Source organism: Procambarus clarkii, chromosome 12 (genome assembly GCF_040958095.1).
Source record: "Procambarus clarkii isolate CNS0578487 chromosome 12, FALCON_Pclarkii_2.0, whole genome shotgun sequence".
Taxonomy (NCBI): Eukaryota; Metazoa; Arthropoda; class Malacostraca; order Decapoda; family Cambaridae; genus Procambarus; species Procambarus clarkii.
The window spans coordinates 15471200-15492491 of NC_091161.1; the positions used below are offsets into that span (position 1 = coordinate 15471200).

The following is a 21292-nucleotide window of genomic DNA, read 5'->3' on the forward strand; positions in this document are numbered from 1 at the left end:
TTCCTGGTTCCTTATTACAGGACTTGATTGTCGTGGGTGATCCAGCGTATGGTTAAGTTGAATCAGCTGGCTATGTTTCCTTGTGCTCATGATGTCTACAAATGTGTAGCCCTTTGTTGCATTTTTTAGTAATATGCCCCTCTCTCTAATATTTTGTGACTGATGCTTTTTGTTGTTCTAGCAGTGCTAGCAGCTTGGCATTTAGTCAATGCTTCTCACCTGTTTTGTGTTGGTTTGGTTGACCTAGCATGACCTTTTGTTTGTGATATCACCTTCCCCCCCCCCCTCTTATCACATTATGCCTGGCCCAATTGTTACTTTGTAGGGTATCAGCATCTATCTATACGAGTTACCTCAGATAACCTTTAAAGAAATCTTCCCAGAAATATATCATTGAATGTAACGAAATGCATCTTTCTGGTGGGTCCCTCGATAGTCTCCCCCCTATTCCCACTCCTACTCTTTTTGTGTAATCTTTTGAGACGATACATTTGAGTGGTGCAAGAATGAGTGGGGTGGTATCCCAAGACTGCTGGTGGGTGAAGTTGCCACCTCGTGGCTTGCATATAAAATTAAAGCCATATTTAATTATAACAGTCTGAGATTACATATTCAAACAATGATCTCACTAATAATTTTAATTGCTGTTAATTTATATGCTGTATACATTTGGTATGCATACATCACAATCACATAAAACCAGCATGAACTGAATGTACTAAACTATAAAGATAATCATAATGTAATTACTTTTAGCTTGCTGATAATGTTATTCAACTGAAGTATATTGAGTTGCTGCTCTTTTTCAACTACTGCAGCCTTTTCCTTCGTTGTGGATAATATTTCCAGAATTTTCTTTTCATATGATTTTGTTATTTCCTCACGAATCTTAGATTCTGCTTCATGAACCTGTAAGTAAATAAAAATACAAAAAATTATTTTCTTTCAATAGATCATACATAGTATAAAACAATAGTTGTAGACTGATTTGTAAAAACACTGAGAGATGCAGAGATAAAAAATCAGTGTTGAATGTAATGAAACGCCCTTTTCTGGGCGAGTCCCGGAGGCTCCCCGGAGCTATCCAGGCTGAATGGATATGTATAACTTTCTGTTATAATATTACTTTTTATTACTAAGTACTTTATATATAATATAATATAATATAATATAATATAATATAATATAATATATAAAGTGCTTAGAGTCCATGCCTACTGGGGACCACGAGCCAGAACCTGGCCCCTTCAGAGAGGTATGAGGAGCAATGGATTATAGAAACCCCCGTGTGGTTGGGAGCATTCTATGTCTGCCATCGACTGGGACAGGCACCCAGAAAGGTAAGCATCCCAAAAAAACCAGCGTTGAATGTAATGAAACGCCATTTTCTGGGTGAGTCCCGGAGGCTCCCCGGAGCTATCCCAGGCTGATATACTAATGTCAGACTTTGGCATCAGTCATGTGTATGGAGTTCTTAGGCCTACCGGGGACCACGGCCAGAACCGGGCCCCCTCAGAGAGGCAAGGGGAGCAATAGCCTATAGAAGCCCCCGTGTAGTTGGAAGCATTCTATGTCTGCCATCGACCGGAACAGGCACCCAGAAAGGTAAGCGCCCCAAAACAAACCCCTATTCTGGTTAAAATTGCTACCAAAAACCGAACTAGTGGATAGAACTCCCCAACCGAAAACAAGCAAACTAGTGTGACGTCACACACTGCCGCGCCGCTGTCTGCGCAGCTCCCCCCTCCCCGGGAGGGGGAAGGGGGAGCCCCAGACCCCCCGCGCCGGCTACCTACACCTCAGTTCTTGAGGCTGGATGTCAAAAATGCGAAAAACCGCCGACCGGAGGGAGGGAGGGATGCCGGGGAGCCTCCGGGACTCACCCAGAAAATGGCGTTTCATTACATTCAACGCTGGTTTTCTGGGGGGAGCCCCGTCGGCTCCCCGGAGCTAACTACCCACAGACAGAAAAAGAGGGACTTACCCGGGAGGCGGGCGTCGCTCACCCCTCAACTCGAAGCCAAGACAACTGGCTGCAACCGCCGACCCAAAGCAACACAGGCCCGACGAGGCCCAGGGACATTCACAAGGTAACGAGCAGCCAGGACCCTGTTCGACCGCCAAAATCCCCGCGCCCGAATATCAGACCAAGACATATTCCCAAAGACGGCAGCAAGAGCCGCAAACTTACGAACGTCATGGGCACGGAGATAGACCGCAGGCTGGCTGGACCTAATAACCCTGCGGACGACCTGAGAGACCCGAACCCGCGAACAGGGAAGAAGGGAAACCGGATCAACCCACAGCGCGTCCCCGGACACAGAAGCTGTGGCGCGCAAATAACGGCGAAGCGCCGCAACCGGACACAAAACATGATGCACCCCCGGCCTGACCAACCAAGCATCAACCACCCATGGACCCCTCCGGAATGCAGCAGTCTCATTCTTCGCCAGAAAAGAAGGAGACGGCTGCAAACGAACAAAACAATCACCACGACCAAAAGAGCAGAAACCCCTGTGCCGGAGGAGAGCATGAAGCTCCCCTACCCGACCCCCAGAGGCCAAAGCCAACAAGAAAAGTGCCTTGGAAAAACAATCCTGGACCGAAGGGGCCACAACGAAACGAGGAGATGAAAGGAAAGCGAGCACTCTGTCCAAAGACCAAGACGGCTCAGGCGATGCATGAGCAGGCCGGAAATGAAACAATGCACGAGACAACTTGCGAAACAGCGTAGACGTAACATCGATACCGAGAGCAAGCTGAAGCGGCTCCGCCAGCGCCGCACGATACGAAGCGACAGTGTTAGGCATAAGATGACGGTCCTGAAACAACCACGAGAGGAAGGACAAGACCACCCGAACAGACAAGGAGCTAACACGACGAAGACGCAAAAAGAAACGGAAGGACCGCCAGGAAACTTCATACTGCCGCCGAGAAGAAGCCCTCAGGTGGGACACCAACAAGGAGGCCACCTGATCACCATAGAGATGATGATAGACTCGAGTCAAAAAAACCATACGCGAAGACTCGAGGAGAAGATCGAACCAGCTACGTGACGTACCGGCCCGATCTGCTGAAAGAGGCGGAGCCGCGGGAAAACCCTCGGGTTCGGACACCGAGCAACCAGCGCCTGAAATCAAGGCTGGGCCGGCCACCAAGGGGCCAGAACGACAACTCTCCCCCCGTTAAGTCTCTAAGCGAGTCAGGACCTGGAGCAAGAGCCGAACCGGGGGAAAGAGGTACAGGAACCCCCACCTCAACCAGTCTAGCCGAAAGGCATCGACCCCGACGGCCTCGCAATCGGGGAAGGGCGCCGCATAAACGGGAAGACGCCGCGACCACGCCGACGCGAAGAGGTCCACTTCGGGGTGCCCGAACGTCTGGCACAGCCAACGGAAGGACTCGTCGTCGACCGTCCACTCCGTGGAGAGGGGAACGAAGCGAGACAGGGCGTCGGCCAAGACGTTGGACACGCCCCGTACGTGAACCGTCAGGAGAGCCAAACCCCGAGAACTCAGCAGACGAGTCACCCGAAGCGACCAACCCCAAAGAGACAAGGACCGCATCGAACCCCCGCGGTTCAGGCAATGAACCACCGGAGAGCAGTCCGAATGGAGCCGAATTGTCGATCCGCGGGCCACCCGAATCCTCCCCAGAGCAAACCACACTGCCGCGAATTCCCGCACCGTGCTGCGAGCTCGACGGAAGGACGGATCCCAACGCCCCTGGCTGGCCTGGTGAGCACTGGTCACAAAACCCCAGCCGAGAGACGACGTATCCGTGTACACATCGAGCGAGGGCTTGGGTAGGCGCCAAGGCACTGAACCCCGAAAAACCCGAAGAGGAAGCCGGTGACGCAGCAACCGACGCAAGGCCCCCGGGGGTCGAACTCTGCTATCGCGAGAGAGGCGGAAGGGGGAACCCCGAAGGAACCAGAACAGCCGTCGAAGCCAAACCCGACCCGGCGGGTAGACCACCATCGCGAAGTTCAGGCTCCCGCACAGCCCCTCGAGCAACTGCCGGGTGACCCGAGGGCCCTCCAGAAACAGACGAAGGCGGGACCGCAGCCGCAGGAGAGACTCCGGAGGGAGAGACAAGGAGGCGGTTCGAGAGTCCCACACGAGACCCAGCCAAGTCCGAACCTGAGAGGGAACCAGATGGTATTTCCTCCAGTTCACCAAGAACCCGAACTCGGCGAGCTGGGAAAGAACCAAATCCCTGGCTAGCAAGCAAGCTGACTGGCTGGGAGCCCAAACCAGCCAGTCGTCGAGGTAGGCCAACACCCGAACACCTAGGAGACGCAAACAAGCCACCACAACCCGTGTAAGGCGAGTGAACACGTGAGGTGCCAGGTTCAACCCGAACGGGAGACAACGAAAGCGGTAACTCAGACGCCCCACAACAAAACCGAGCCAGTCCCTGAACCGCGGATGAATCGGGACATGCCAATAAGCGTCCCGGAGGTCCAGGGACACCATCCAAGTTCCCGGCTCCAAGAGGAGTCGAACCTGAGACAGCGTAATCATCCGAAAGGAGGGGCAATGAACCCAGGGGTTCAGACGGAACAAGTCCAGAATGAACCGCAGGTCCGCGCAGTCCCGTTTCGGAACCGAAAACAGACGGGAAACCCATCTGAGGGACGACGTCGTTTCGACGACGCCCAAGCGTACCCACTCCAAGACGACTCGACAGAGCGCAGGGGAAGAAACCTGCCCTGCCAGCCCCGACCCCCCAAAGGGGGGAGGGGCCACCCAACGCCACCGCAGGCCGCGAGACACGACCCGAAAGGCCCACGAATCGTGGGACCAGGCGCGGGCGAACAGCGCAAGCCGCCCCCCCATCGCCCCGTCAAGGGGTGCAAACTGCGAAAGGGCCGGCGACCCTTACGAGACCCAGAACCCCGCACAGCGCGAACACCGCGCCGAAAAGACGAGGGAGGGTCCGCAGGAGGAGCCAACCCCAAACCTGACACCAGAGGCCTACCACGACGAGAGGAACCCCGAGCCCTGGCACGACCTTTCCGGGAAGACCCACCCCGGGACCCCCGGAAAACCAACAAGTCCGACATCGGACGACAAGCCGCCGACGCAGCCTGAATAAACTGCGCCACGGCCGACTCCCCAAACAGGAGAGGACAAAAAGGTGAAGAACGCCTAAGAGCCAGAGCCCAAGCAGATTCCACGGAGGAACCCAGCACCGCCTGCCGACACGCGAGACGGGAAGCATAGAACAGGGAAACCGCATCCCGCAAAATCGGCGTGAACAGCTTCAACAAGGTAGCCGACGAACGCGCAGCCGAGGACAAGGTGCCGGACCCCGGGACGGACCCAAGCGTCCCCACATCCTCCATGAGCCAATCCGAAGACAGCTCCAGGAGGGAAAAGAACCGCAAGGCCGAACACAAAAGGCCCCGGGCGCGCAAGTCCTCCGCAACGAGCGCCGCCGAAAGGGAGGGAACCTGCACATGGAGCTGAATAACGCCCACATCACGGGGAAGGGCAGGGGCAAACAAGCACTCATTCAGGTACTCAAGTTCACCCCCCAGGAAAACCTGAAGCACCGTGGAAGCTTCCCGCCACTCCAGCGTGCGGGAACGACAGAAGGAATGCCAGGAATCCAGACCAAACAAGGGGCAGTCTGCTAGCCAGGACGACTCCGGAACCTCGTAACAGAGCCAGAAAGGGAACGAAGTCCCAAACCTGAACGTGGACGGATCCATTTCCGAGGCATAATCCGGGTCACGCAGGAGGTAAGCTGTAAAGGCCGCTCGCACCACACCAGGTTGGATGCGATAAGCCGAAAACCTCCGGAAGGACGGAACCGACATACCCGGGGGAACACGGAACCGAACCCGGGGAGGGGCTGACACCAAATCCAACTCGTACGCAGAGGGGGGAAAAGAAAACCCCACTCCTTGTAACAATAAGCCCCGCTCAGTGGGAAGAAAAACCCAGGCAGGGTCCAGCTGGGCCCAAGGCCCCCAAGTCAGCCCCTCCCCAGTCTCGAGGTCCGTCACCACAGGACCCGAGGCCGAGTCCTCTCCCCAAGCCCCGACCCCACAAGACAAGGACGGAGCAGCCGGAAAAGCTGGAGGAAGGGGGGCCCACTGGTCAGACCCTGAAGCTTCGGCCGGGAGACAAGACTCGAATGCCTCTGCCGCCCCCCCGGAAGGGGCAACCCCCGAAGCTGCCCGAGTCTCGAGATCAAGTAACCCCTGCTCCGACCCCGAAACCCTCAGACGCTTCGGGGCCGGAAGCAGGGGCGGGGGACCAGAACGAACAGAAGGGGAAGGACGAGGAGGTGCGGACTGAACCAGGATCGAAGCGACCCCCACCCCCAAGTCCGGGTCTCGAAAAGCAAAGCGGGGCAGCCCCGGGGCATCCGGGGAAGCAACCAACCGAGCGCGTTGCAACAGACGAAACCTAGACTGCAACGCACGTGCCGCCTGTACCCGAATAGAATCAGAGGATTGGGTAAATTGAGTCACAAGCAAGCAGCAACACTCACAGGACTCATGGTCGAAAGTATCACCGACCCAACAGGCAGCGTGGCAGAGGCAAAAACAATGAGGGTCACCCTGAGACAAGGGGACCGAGCAACCCTCAAACTCGCACACAGCGAGTGGGGACTCCGGGGTCACATCCATCGGACCCACGCGCCCCCTAGGGGATTCCCAGGGTCCTGAGCGTTTACTTTAAGAGGACTCGCGCTCAGGTAGTCCCAGGCAGGGTGCTGCAAACCAGCGCCCAAAACTACCAAGCAAACTTCTAAAGCTGAACCCCAGGGACGTGTATACTCACGGGGACCTAGCAAGGGGCGCCACCGAGGAGAACAGTGGAAGGGCAAAAACAAACTGAATAAAATGACAGAACCCCCCACCAGGCAAAAACAAAAAGAAAAACAAAACCCCGCAAGAGGACAGCGAACCCCAAGGAACAGAGCCGGCCGCGATGTCGGGAAATACAAGCTGAGCAGCACCCTGCGCCCCTACCAGTGCAAACTGCCTCTTACCTGCCGGTAACAAGGGAGAACAGAACACCCAAGAGCCCAACAGGCAGCCGAAAAACCGAAAGGTAAAACGGACCAGCAGAGGCAGACCCCGAGGAGCCTGTGGAAGGTGGCCCCAAGCCCCAAGGGCAGTACTTACAGGGCACCTAGGGAAGGCAGCCCTAGGCGCATGCAGCCCGAGTACTGAAGATAACTCCTGGCTCTCGCAGCCACAAAACCAACACCACACGCAAAGCACAGTGCAGTAGCGACACCGGAGCCAGAGCACACGACCATCGCCTATAGCATCAGCCTCAAGAACTGAGGTGTGGGTAGCCGGCGCGGGGGGTCTGGGGCTTCCCCTTCCCACTCCCGGGGAGGGGGGAGCTGCGCAGACAGCGGCGCGGCAGTGTGTGACGTCACACTAGTTTGCTTGTTTTCGGTTGGGGAGTTCTATCTACTAGTTCGGTTTTTGGTAGCAATTTTAACCAGAATAGGGGTTTGTTTTGGGGCGCTTACCTTTCTGGGTGCCTGTTCCGGTCGATGGCAGACATAGAATGCTTCCAACTACACGGGGGCTTCTATAGGCCATTGCTCCCCTTGCCTCTCTTGAGGGGGCCCGGTTCTGGCCATGGTCCCCGGTAGGCCTAAGAACTCCATACACATGACTGATGCCAAAGTCTGACATTAGCATATCAGCCTGGGATAGCTCCGGGGAGCCGACGGGGCTCCCCCCATAAAAACCCCTATTCTAGTGAAAATATTGCTACCGAAAGCTGAACTAGTGGACAGAACTCCCCAAGCAAAATTATCAAACTAGCATGACATCATCCCGTCCCCGCGCCGCTGTCTGCGCAACCCCCCCCCCCCCTCCCCGGGAGAGGGAAGGGGGACCCCCCAGACTATTCGCCCCGGCGATCCAACCGGCAGTTCTTAGACTGGAAGTCAAAATACGCAAAAAAAACAGCGTTCAATGTAATGAAACGCCATTTTCTGGGTGAGACCTGGAGGCTCCCCGAAGCTTACTGGGTGATATGCTAATGTCAGACTTTGGCATCAGTCATGTGTATGGAGTTCTGTAGGGCTACCGAGGACAACGAGCCAGAACCTGGCCCTCTCAGAGAGGCATGGGGAGCAATGGCCTATAGAAACCCCCGTGTGGTTGGAAGCATTCTGTGTCTGCCATCGGCCGGGTCAGGCACCCAGAAAGGTAAGCATTCCAAAACAATCCCCCTATTCCAGTGAAATTATTGCTACCAAAAGCCGAAGAAGTGGATAGAACTCCCCTAAAAGAAATGAGCAAACGATCATGACGTCACACGTTGCTGCATTGCTGTCTGTGCAGCTCCCCCCTTCCCGGGAGGGGGGAAGGGGAAGTGCCAGTCCCCTCACACCGGCTATCCACCCGTTAGTTCTGAGGCTGGATGTCAAACACACGAAAAAACACAAACCGGGGGAAGAGAAGGATGCCAGGGAGCCTCCGGGTCTCACTCAGAAAATGGTGTTTCATTACATTCAACGCTGGTTTTCTGGGGGGAGTCCCATTGGCTCCCCGGAGCTAACTACCCACAGAGGAAAAACTTAGGGACTTAACTGGGAGGCAGTCGTTGCTCACTCCACAACTTGAAGGCGAGACAACTGGCTGCAACCACCGACCCAAAACGACACAGGCCCAACTAGGCCCAGAGACGTGGACGAGGTAACGAGCAGCCAGGATCCTGTTCAACCTCCAAAAGCCCCTATGCCCAAATGTCAGCCCAGGACATGGTGCCAAAGACGGCAGCAAGAGCAGCGAATATACGAATGTCATAGGCACGGGGATAGACTGCAGGCTGGCTAGCCTGAAGAACTCTGCGGACGACCTGGGAGACCTGCACCCGCGAACAGGGAAGAAGGGAAACCGGATCAACCCAAAGCTCGTCGCTGGATACAGAAGCTGTAGCGCGCAATAACGGCGAAGAACCGCCACCGAACACAACATAATGCATCCCTGGCCCAACCAAGCATCAGCAACCCAGGGACTCCTCTGGAAAGCACCAGTCTCATTCTTTGCCAGAAAAGAAGGAGACAGCTGCAGACAAACCAAACCAACACAAAGACCGAAAGAGCAGAAACCCCTGGGCCGGAGGAGAGCAAGAAGCTCCCTAACCCGACCCCCAGAGGCCAATGCCAATAGAAAAGGAGCCCTGAAGAACAATCCTGAACAGAAGGGGTCACAACAAACCGAGGAGAAGAAAGAAAAAAGCACTCTGTCCAATGACTAGGATGGCTCAGGCAGTGCAAGAGCAGGCCAGAGGTGAAACAATGCACGAGACAGCCTGCGAAACGGGGCAAAAGAAACTTTAATACTGAAAGCAAGCTGAAGCGGCTCTGCCAGTGCCGCACGATACTAGGCGACAGTATGGGGCAAGATGACATCCCCAAACCTCCACAAGAGAGGGACAAGACCATGCCAACAAACGCAGCCACCGAAGAAGGGACAGAAGAAAAGGAAGGACCGCCAAAAACCCCACACTGCTGCCAAGAAGAAGCACGCAGGTAGGATACCATCAACGAAACCACTCGACCACCATCAGAAGGTGAGAGACTCAAGGCAGAACTGAACCGGCCCCGCCATGGGCCAATCAAGCCAAGGAAGAGGCGGAGCCGCGGGAAGATCTCGGGTGTGACCACGGAGCCAGCAGAGTCGGAAACCCAAGCCGACAAAGGAGGAGATGGAACGTCTGCCGTACAGAAAAACATCCCAACGCTGGCGAGCCTGTCAGGAGATCGGAGACGACAGTCCCGACGTGCGATTCACGAGAAGGGAAACCAAGAGACCGTGAAAATGCCAACAGGCCGGGTAAGCTAGGAAACCAGGAACCCAAACCTGGCAATAGGAGAGCCAAAAGGCACAAACAAAACACAAAACCATGTTTAGGATAAAATGAGAAAACGGAAAAAACCAGCGTTGAATGTAATGAAACGCCATTTTCTGGGTGAGCCCCGGAGGCTCCCTGGAGCTTATCGGGCTAATGTGTGTTATGTTAGACCGGGACATTAGCTAAGGAGTTCAGACCTACCAGGGACCAGCGCCAGAACCTGGCCCCTTCAGAGAGGTTTCAGGGAGCAATGGCCCTGGAAAACCCCATATGGTTGGGGGTTTTCCTTATCTGCCATCGACCGGGGTTAGGCACCCAGAAAGGTAGGCGTAACAAAACAAACCCCACATGGTAAGAAACTACAACAAAAACCGAACAGAGAGGTAGAAAACTCCCTACAATCCCAAGGAAACCAGCAAACAAGCAAACATCACACTTTACTGCCGCGCCGATCGTCCGCGCAGCCCTCCCCACCCCGGGAGGGGGAGGGGGGAGCCCCGGACCTACCGCGCCGGCTGCCAAGCTCCAGTTCGGAAGCTAAGCGTCAACCAACGCGAAAAAACCGCCGACCGGTGGGAGGGAGGGTTTCCAGGGAGCCTCCGGGGCTCACCCAGAAAATGGCGTTTCATTACATTCAACGCTGGTTTTCTGTGGGGAGCCCCTACGGCTCCCTGGAGCTTCATACCCAAAGAGAAGGAAAAGAAAGGGCTAACCCGGGAGGCGGCCGCCACAAACTCTGCAACGCAAAGCCAAGACAACCGGTCGCAAACCTGCGACCCAAGGCAACAAGAACGCCCAAGAACAGACGCACACATGGATGGGCGGCCAAAAACCTGTGCGACCCACAATTCCCTGCGCCCGAAATGAGCCCGAGACGTCACCAACACAGCAGCAATTGCTGCAAACGTCTGAACAGCACGGGCGCAAAAACAGACCGCAGTAAGAAGGAAAACACTGCGGACGACCCGGGAGACCCGAGCCCTGAAAACAGGGAACGAAGGAACCGGATCAACCACAGAGCATCCCCAGGCATGGTACGCCGGCAACAGCAAAAAGCACAACTGGACAACACAGGACGCACCCCCCGGCCAAACCAAACAAGTACCAATACCCCAAGAACCCCTCCGGAAAGCAGCCGCCTCGACCGTCGCCAGGACAGAGAAAGGCTGCACACCAATAAAGCTACCACCAGTACCAAAGAGGAGGAAACTGAAACCGAAGGGGCTACCACAAACTGAGGGGAAGAGAAGAAGGCACCCTGAACAAGGACCAGGATGGCTCAGGCGACTCATGAGCAGGCCGGAGGGGAAACAAAACGCGAGAAGACATAATAAACGTCATACAGTCTCCAAGACGAAGCTCGCAGGTGGGACACCGTCAACAAAGCCACCTGAACACCATAGAGATGGCGATACCTGCGTCAAAATACCAGACGCGAAGAGCCAAAGAGAAAGCCGAACCAGTCACGGACAGGACCGATTCGGCCTGCTGAAAGAGGCGAAGCCTCAGGAAAAACGCCCCGGGTACGGACACCTATCAAGCAGCGTCTGAAAAGAAGGCCGGGCCGGCAACAGTGGAACCATAAGGACTGTTCTCGTGGGAACGGGCTGCAACTGAGCCAGAACCCGAAGCAACAGCTGGACCGGGAGAAGAGGTACAGGTACCCCCCACCTCGACCAGGCCTGCCGAAAGCCTCCACCATGAAGACCTCGCAGGTGGGAAGGGCGCCACAAAACGGGCGACGCCTAGACCACGCCGACCCGAAGACGTCCATGGCCATGAGTCCATAAGCCCAACAGAGCCAACAAAACGCATCGGCGACGACTGGCCAACCCACGAAGAGGAATGAACCGAGACAGCTGTCCACCAGGACGCAGGACACACCCCGGACACGAACCACATGGTTAACCAAACCCCCTGTGGTTCCGGCAAGAACCACCGGAGAACAGTCCAAACAGAGCTGAATGGTAGAGTACCTAGTGACCCAAACCCTCCGAAGCGCAAACCAGACAGCCATGAACACCTGAACCGGGCTGTGAGCCCGACGGACAGACAGACTCCATCAACCTCGGCCGACCTGGTGAGCACTGGTCACAAAGCCCCAGCCGAGAGACGACCCGTCCGTGAACACATCGAGCGAAGGCTCGGGGAGCCGCCAAGGCACGGAACCCCGAAAACCCCAAAGAGGAAGCTGGTGACGCAGCACCAACACCAGATCCCCAGAGGAACCCAAGGAATGCAAGAGGCGGAAGTGGAGTCTCCGTAGGAACCAACCGACGCCGGAGCCAAACCCGACTCCGCGGGCAGACAAGCACGCCGAAGTGCAAACTCCCGCACAACCGCCCAAGCAACCGCTGAGCAACCCGGGACCCCCTCCTGAACAGCCAAAGGCAGGACCACAGCCACAGTAACACTTCTGGAGGGAAGACAATGAGGGGCCCAAGAGCCTGAAACAAGGCCCAGGTCCGAACCCGGGACGGAAACAGAAGGTAAAACCTCCAGATCACCAGGAAACCAAACCCAGCGATCTGGAAAGAACCATCCCCTGGCGAGCAGACAAGCGGACTGACTGGGAGCCCACTCCAGCCAGTCGTCGAGGTAGGCCAGACACCGAATCTCAGACGCAGACAGGGCACTAAGATCCGGTAAAGATGCAAAGAGTATACAAAGTGCCCTTCACAAAATAGGGAATGCAATAAAAACAGCAAACCTGAAGCCCCACCACCAAAGCATTGTATGACAATCATATGAAGACATATTATGACATATGACAATCATTATATGACAATATGACAATTATAATCAAAGCATTATATGACAAAGAGTGCTGGGAAGACGGGACACCACGAGAGTAGCTCTCATCCTGTAACTACACTTAGGTAAGTACACATAGGTAATTACCAACCGTGCTAGCCCCAGAAAAACTGGAGAGGAACGTGCCAAGAAGTGACCTGGAGGTCCAGGTCCACCATCCATGCACCCGGCCCTAACAGAATCCGAACAGGAGACAACAGTCCTCCGAGCAGGGCAGAGGATCCAGGGCGCAGACGGAAGTAGTCCAGAAGAACTGCAGACTGGAAAAGCTCATGACTGCAAAGAGCAGACGGGAAAAACTCATGACTGCAAAGAGCAGATGGGAAGCCCAGAAGGATGGGGCGGATCGACCACGCCCCACGCACCCACGAAGAGGAAATGACAAAGCGCAGGGAAGAAGCCCACCCCGCCAGCTCTGAACCCCCCCCCAAGGGGGAGAAGCCGTCCTCCGACGCCAGCAGAGGCCGGAAGACAACCCAAAGCGCCCACCAACAGCGAGACCAAGCGAGAGGCAACAGAGCAAGCTGCTCCCCCAGCGCCCAGTCAACAGAGAAGGGAACAGAACCCCTTCAGAAAGAAAAAGTACACTACCGAATTCATGAGGAGAGACTACGGGAATGAAACCACACTTCGCTGGAAGAGGAAGTGAGGGGAGACCTGATCACCACATACAAGATACCCAAGGGAATCGACAGGGTTGAGAAGGACAGGATATGTAACACAAGGGGCACACGCACTAGGGGACACAGGTGGAAACTGAGTACCCAAAAGAGCCACAGATAGAATTAGTTTTTTTTTTTTTTTTTTTTTTTTTTTTTTTTTTTTTTTTGAGTGTCAGAATGGGAACGGGAAAGCACTAAGAAGTAATGTGGCGACTCCTCACACAAGTAACGAGGCTGACCCCCATACAATGTCACATGTAGACATGACAGAGCCCAAGAGGCACAGGAACCGATACACCTATATTGTGCAAGGAGCCTATGCTATGCTTTCTAACTTCAGAATTGCATTTAAATACATGGATGGCGATATACTAAAGAAATTGTTCATGACTTTTGTTAGGCCAAAGCTAGAATATGCAGCTGTTGTGTGGTGCCCATATCTTAAGAAGCACATCAACAAACTGGAAAAGGTGCAAAGACATGCTACGAAGTGGCTCCCAGAACTGAAGGGCAAGAGCTACGAGGAGAGGTTAGAAGCATTAAATATGCCAAAACTAGAAGACAGAAGAAAAAGAGGTGATATGATCACTACGTACAAAATAGTAACAGGAATTGATAAAATCGACAGGGAAGGATTCCTGAGACCTGGCACTTCAAGAACAAGAGGTCATAGATTTAAACTAGCTAAACACAGATGCCGAAGAAATATAAGAAAATTCACCTTCGCAAATAGAGTGGTAGACGGTTGGAACAAGTTAAGTGAGAAGGTGGTGGAGGCCAAGACCGTCAGTAGTTTCAAAGCGTTATATGACAAAGAGTGCTGGGAAGACGGGACACCACGAGCGTAGCTCTCATCCTGTAACTACACTTAGGTAATTACACTTAGGTAATTACCTGTTGACGGACGGTTGAGAGGCAGGACCAAGGAGCCAGAGCTCAACCCCCACAAGCACAACTAGGTGAGGACATATATTGTAAAAGCACAAGCCGCCGACTAGTGGCAAAGAGCACTACGCCGGCCAGGCAAAGAAGGCACAAAACTGCATCAAAAGGCCCACCTCGACAGCAAAACCACAAAGTCCCAGCACAACCACAACATGTGCCAAGACCCAAAAAGCTCAGTCTGCAAGCCAGGAAGACCCCGGAACCCCAAAAGGCAGAACCGGGTCACACGAGGAAACAAAGTCCCCTGAACCCACAAAAGGGGGCCCAAGAGGAAGAAACCTCCAGAACGAAACCAAGGAACCCAAAGGAACCCAGAATCGAACCAGGGGGAGCCCAAACCACCACAATTGCCGGCGGAGAACACCACTAAAAGGCAAAGCACAGACCCCAGCAGAACGCCCTGGGAAAACGGTCCCAACAGACCAAAAACCGAGGGGCAAGGTGTGGGAGCAAGCATACCAGCCAGGGGCACTGAGCCTAAACCCAGAGGCTCAGACCCAAAATCAACACCCAAACGTTCCCAGAGGAACAGGCAACGGCAAGAAAACACCAGAAAACAAAGAAACGACAACAGGAGAACAAAAACCCTGCAAATTTTTTTAAAACTCACCAGAGACGCTCGCTCGCACACCCAGACGCATGTAAACAAACCGCAACGCCGCCCTGGTGGCCACGCCGGGAAACCGGCAGACGAAAATGGCCGCCAGCAGGGGCTGTGACTGACGCTTAATACACAAAAACACGCCAGCAAATGTGGGAAGCTAGCAGACTGGAAGGGCGAAAAACGACGCCCAACAGCAGAAAAACCCCTGAAGGGGCAAAACCGCCCCAGAACTGCTAGTAGGCATCCCCCACAGCCCCGGGAACCAACAACAGAGGCCCCGGGGCAGAGCCGGCCTCCAAGCCCTCCGCCCTTAAAGAAAAGCAAGAGCCCATGGGAAAGGCAACAAGAAAGGGCCGCTGGTAAGACCCAGAAGCCTTGGCAGGAGGCACAGGCTCAAACCTCCGTCCCCAACCCGAACGGGGCATCCCCCGAAAACCGCCCGAGTCTCTGCCGCAACTGAACCCCGCCCCGACCCAGAAACACGCAGACGGTCCGGAGCCGGGAACATGGAGAGAAAGGGGCGAGCAGCACCTAACCAAACGGGGCGGCCACGGGGCATTCGAGTGGGAAACCAACCTAGCATGTTGCAGCAACCTAACCTAGCTTGCAACACGGATGCCGCCTGTACTCTGAACAGTAATAACATCAGGAGAGTACTGGAGAACAAGCAGAGAATCACTCGCAAGACTCCGGGTCAAGGTGTCAGTGACCCAACAGGCAGCATGACGGAGGTAAAAATGGCGACTGTCACCCGGAGACAAGGGAACAGCAACCAACGATCCCGTACAAGACGGGTTGGAACCCGGAAGACACATTCAATGGTCCCCCGAGCCCAGACAGGGGTTTCCAGGGCCCGTAGGGTAACAACTACGGGAAGCCCGGGCAAGGTGTTGCTAACCGGTTAAGAAACCCAAACATAACAAGAGGGTAGATTATAGCACTGAAAACCCCGAGACGTGTACAAGCACGGGGGCCTAGCAGAGGGCCGCCAAACACTACCAGTGGAACTATAACCACCTTAGGCAGACCCCCACCAGGCAAGAAAATGAAAAACAAAAGAAAAACCCCGCAAAAGTACACCGTCTCCAGAGGCAACAGAAACCGGCCGCCGCTTAGGTGGCAGGCAGCGCAACACCTTGACGCCCTAACCAGCACAATACCAATCCCTACCCAGGGCCAAACAAGGGCCCCAAGCCCCAGCTGGCCCCAAGGGCGAGGCAAATGCCGAGCAGCAAGAACCTCTACGGGAATGGTTCCCGAACGCCCCAGGGAAGATAACCCTGTAACGCAAGGGCAGTACTCACAGGGCGCTTAGGGAAGTCAGCCACTAAGCACATGCAGCCCCGGCACTGATGAAGTAAACTGAGGCCAGAGAAGCGTCAATCCCGGTTGACATTAGCGAACGAACTGGAGCTTGGCAGCCGGCGCGGTAGGTCCGGGGCTCCCCCCTCCCCCTCCCGGGGTGGGGAGGGCTGCGCGGACGATCGGCGCGGCAGTAAAGTGTGATGTTTGCTTGTTTGCTGGTTTCCTTGGGATTGTAGGGAGTTTTCTACCTCTCTGTTCGGTTTTTGTTGTAGTTTCTTACCATGTGGGGTTTGTTTTGTTACGCCTACCTTTCTGGGTGCCTAACCCCGGTCGATGGCAGATAAGGAAAACCCCCAACCATATGGGGTTTTCCAGGGCCATTGCTCCCTGAAACCTCTCTGAAGGGGCCAGGTTCTGGCGCTGGTCCCTGGTAGGTCTGAACTCCTTAGCTAATGTCCCGGTCTAACATAACACACATTAGCCCGATAAGCTCCAGGGAGCCGTAGGGGCTCCCCACAGAAAACACAAGAAAAGACCAGAAGTAAAAGCCCCAGCACCAACGGCCAGGGACAAGCTGGCCCAGATGGCGTTTCACCATGGGTTCTGAGAGAATGTGCATCTGAGCTCAGCATTCCACTTCACCTGATCTTTCAGGCATCCCTGTGTACAGGAATCGTAGCAGACGGGTGGAAACAGGCTAACATAGTTCCAATCTACAAAAGTGGCAGCAGGGAAGACCCCCTCAATTATAGACCTGTATCATTGACAAGTGTAATAGTGAAAGTATTGGAAAAACTAATCAAAACTAAATGGGTAGAACACCTAGAGAGAAATGATATAATATCAGACAGACAGTATGGTTTTCGATCTGGAAGATCCTGTGTATCGAATTTACTCAGTTTCTATGATCGAGCCACAGAGATATTACAGGAAAGAGATGGTTGGGTTGACTGCATCTATCTGGACCTAAAAAAGGCTTTTGACAGAGTTCCACATAAGAGGTTGTTCTGGAAACTGGAAAATATTGGAGAGGTGACAGGTAAGCTTCTATCATGGATGAAAAATTTTCTGACTGATAGAAAAATGAGGGCAGTAATCAGAGGCAATGTATCAGAATGGAGAAATGTCACAAGTGGAGTACCACAGGGTTCAGTTCTTGCACCAGTGATGTTTATTGTGTACATAAATGATCTACCAGTTGGTATACAGAATTATATGAACATGTTTGCTGATGATGCTAAGATAATAGGAAGGATAAGAAATTTAGATGACTGTCATGCCCTTCAAAAAGACCTGGACAAAATAAGTATATGGAGCACCACTTGGCAAATGGAATTTAATGTTAATAAATGTCATGTTATGGAATGTGGAATAGGAGAACATAGACCCCACACAACCTATATATTATGTGAGAAATCTTTAAAGAATTCTGATAAAGAAAGAGATCTAGGAGTGGTTCTAGATAGAAAACTATCACCTGAGGACCACATAAAGAATATTGTGCAAGGAGCCTATGCTATGCTTTCTAACTTCAGAATTGCATTTAAATACATGGATGGCGATATACTAAAGAAATTGTTCATGACTTTTGTTAGGCCAAAGCTAGAATATGCAGCTGTTGTGTGGTGCCCATATCTTAAGAAGCACATCAACAAACTGGAAAAGGTGCAAAGACATGCTACTAAGTGGCTCCCAGAACTGAAGGGCAAGAGCTACGAGGAGAGGTTAGAAGCATTAAATATGCCAAAACTAGAAGACAGAAGAAAAAGAGGTGATATGATCACTACATACAAAATAGTAACAGGAATTGATAAAATCGACAGGGAAGACTTCCTGAGACCTGGAATTTCAAGAACAAGAGGTCATAGATTTAAACTAGCTAAACACAGATGCCGAAGAAATATAAGAAAATTCACCTTCGCAAATAGAGTGGTAGACGGTTGGAACAAGTTAAGTGAGAAGGTGGTGGAGGCCAAGACCGTCAGTAGTTTCAAAGCGTTATATGACAAAGAGTGCTGGGAAGACGGGACACCACGAGCGTAGCTCTCATCCTGTAACTACACTTAGGTAATTACACTTAGGTAATTACAAGAGCGTAGAAGGAAGATGAGGAACAAAGAAGGCAAGTAGCAAATGGGAATGAAAGGGCCACGACCAACAACACACAGAGGCTAGGGGCCTCGTAGCCTGGTGGATAGCGCGCAGGATTCGTAATTCTGTGGCGCGGGTTCGATTCCCGCACGAGGCAGAAACAAATGGGCAAAGTTTCTTTCACCCTGAATGCCCCTGTTACCTAGCAGTAAATAGGTACCTGGGAGTTAGTCAGCTGTCACGGGCTGCTTCCTGGGGTGTGTGTGTGTGTGTGGTGTGGGGAAAAAAAAAAAAAAAAAGTAGTTAGTAAACAGTTGATTGACAGTTGAGAGGCGGGCCGAAAGAGCAAAGCTCAACCCCCGTAAAAACACAACTAGTAAACACACAACTAGTAAACACAGAGCCGCTGATCACATCCCAACAAACCACGCCAACAACACAGTTGTGCGACACATCCCAACACAAGACAAAAAGGAAAAAGGCGCAAAGGTACGCCACCAGACCAGTACCCAAACCAAGGAGTACGAGCTACGAGGATATGATCACCACATAAGAGATTCCCAAAGGAAGTGATAAGGTAGAGAAAGACCGACTACGGGACCCCAGGGGCACATGCATCAGGGGACACCGGTGGAATGAGAGCCCAAACGAGCCAAAGAGACATAGGAAAGAAGGATTGCAGTGTCAGAGTAGTAGACAAGCGGAACACAAGAGGAAGCGACATGGTGGAAGATGACACCACACACACAGCTTCAAGCACAGATAAGATAGAGCACAGCAGGCTCATGAACACGCACATGAGCGAATGACAGGTGAGAAGCAGGACCAAAAAGCCAGAGCTCAACTCCCGCAAACATAACTAGGGAAGGACAACTAGAGAAGTACCGTACAGAGAATCCAATGTATTTGGAATGGCTAAACCAGGCATTGCAAGACATGCAAGGAATGAGTGACCCATTGAAAACAACGAAAAACGGGGCCGTGACCCCCCTTGCAACCATTAACCCAGATGAACAAGTAAGGCCCCAAGAAGAAGCACGGAAGAGCCAAACAAAAATCCCCAACCAATCCCCAACACACATCCACAGCATGAAAACTGCAGCAAAATGTCATCTCAGAACATCCAGACAGGAACACTTACCCATAACATATACCCCCCATCACTGTACCTCGTGGAGGTACCTACCTGGTGGAGGAGGGCCCCTATCTGGACTCAAGCATGTGCTGGACATGCATAAGAGTGGGACTGGATGGGTATAAATAGGAGCTGGCTCGTATAGCCCAATAGGCCTGCTGCATACTATTGGGCCTCGTATAGCCAAATAGGAACCAGATGCAGGAATGAATGGGGGGGGGGGGCACATAACAGGGGAAAGACAAGGTGGCATGGAAGGAACAAAACCGAAGCGTCCAACACCCCCAAGCCCCGTCACAGCAACCAAAACGGGGCAGCCCCGGGGCTCCCGGGGAGCAAACGACCGAGTGCATTGCACCACCGAAACGCAACTTGCAACGCCCGTGCTGCCTGCACCCGCATAGTCAGCATAAGACTGGGTAATCAAGCCACAAACAAGCAACAAAACTTGCAGGGCTCCGGGCTGAAGATGCCATTGATCCCACAGGCAGCAGACGGAGGCAAAACAGTGAGAGTCACCCTGAGACAAGGGGACAGAGCAACCCTCTAACTCGCACAAAGCAAGGTGGGGACTCCGGGGCCACATCCATTGGACCCCCGCACCCCCTCGGGGTTTCCCAGGGTCCTGAGCATTTACCTACAGGAACTCACGCCCAGGTAATCCCAGGCAGGGTACTGCTGACCGGTGCCCAAGTCTACCAAACAACTTTCTAAGAACTGAACCCCCGGGGACGTGTACACTCACGGGGACCAAGCAGGGGAAACCACCGGAAGAAGGAAGAGTACTCAGTACACAGGGGGCAAGAAACAAGGCAGACACCCCTTCCCCCCCCCAGGCAGACAAACAAAAAGAAAAAGAAAACCCCGCAAGAGGGCAACGTACCCAGGCGGAACTGAGCCAGCCGCTATGATTGGTGAAAACAAGCTGCGCAGTACCCTGCGCCCCTACCAGTGCAAACTGCCCCCTACCCCAAGGCGAACAAGGAAGACAGAACACCCAAGCACACAAAGGGCGGCCGAATACCAAGCAGTAAACGGCCTAGCAGGGGCAGAACCCAAGGAACTTGTGGAAGGTGGCCCCCAAGCCCCAAAGGCAGTACTTACAGGGCACCTAGGGAAGGAAACTCTAGGCACATGCAGCCCGAGTACTGGAGAATCACTCCCGGCTCACGCACCACCTAGAAGACAGTCACCACACACAAGGTACAGTGCTGAAACAACCACTGGAGCCAGATCACACGACCTCAGCCTCTAGCATCAGCCTTAGAACTGACGGGTTGATATCTGGTGTGAGGGGTCTGGGGCTTCCCCCTTCCCGGGAGGGGGAAGGGGGGAGCTGCGCAGACAGCGGCGCGGCGACGTGTGACATCATGATCGCTTGCTCATTTCTTTTAGGGGAGTTCTATCCACTTGTTCGGCTTTTGGTAGCAATAATTTCACCAGAATAGGGATTTGTTTTGGGATGCTTACCTTTCTGGATGCCTGACCCCGGTCGATGGCAGACATAGAATGCTTCCAACCACACGGGGGGTTTCTATAGGCTATTGCTCCCCCATGCCTCTCTGAGGGGGCCAGGTTCTGGTTCGTGGTCCCCAGTAGGCCCACAGAACTCCATACACATGATTGATGCCAAAGTCTGACATTAGCATATCAGCCTAGTAAGCTCCGGGGAGCTGACGGGGCTCCCCCCAGAAACACCGCCGACCAGAGGGAGGGAGGGAGGGAGGGAGGGAGGGATGCCGGGACTCAATCAGAAAATGGTGTTTCATTACATTCAACGCTGGTTTTCTGGGGGGAGCCCCGTCGACTCCCCGGAGCTACCTCACCACAGATAAGGAAAAGAGGGAAGGACCCGGGAGGCAGACGCCAAGCGCCCTAACATGAAAAC

General features: G+C 53.6%; 1 protein-coding gene across 2 annotated transcripts in view; it reads right to left on the minus strand.

Annotated features, from left to right (window-relative positions):
* LOC123772933 (putative leucine-rich repeat-containing protein DDB_G0290503) overlaps positions 1–21292 on the minus strand; it is a 393605-nt gene that overhangs the window by 284579 nt on the left and 87734 nt on the right. For both annotated transcript variants that reach the window (XM_069323327.1, XM_069323326.1), the window contains exon 4: positions 751–909. In XM_069323327.1, coding sequence (XP_069179428.1) covers positions 751–909 — 159 coding nt within the window. The remainder of the gene's footprint in view (positions 1–750; positions 910–21292) is intronic.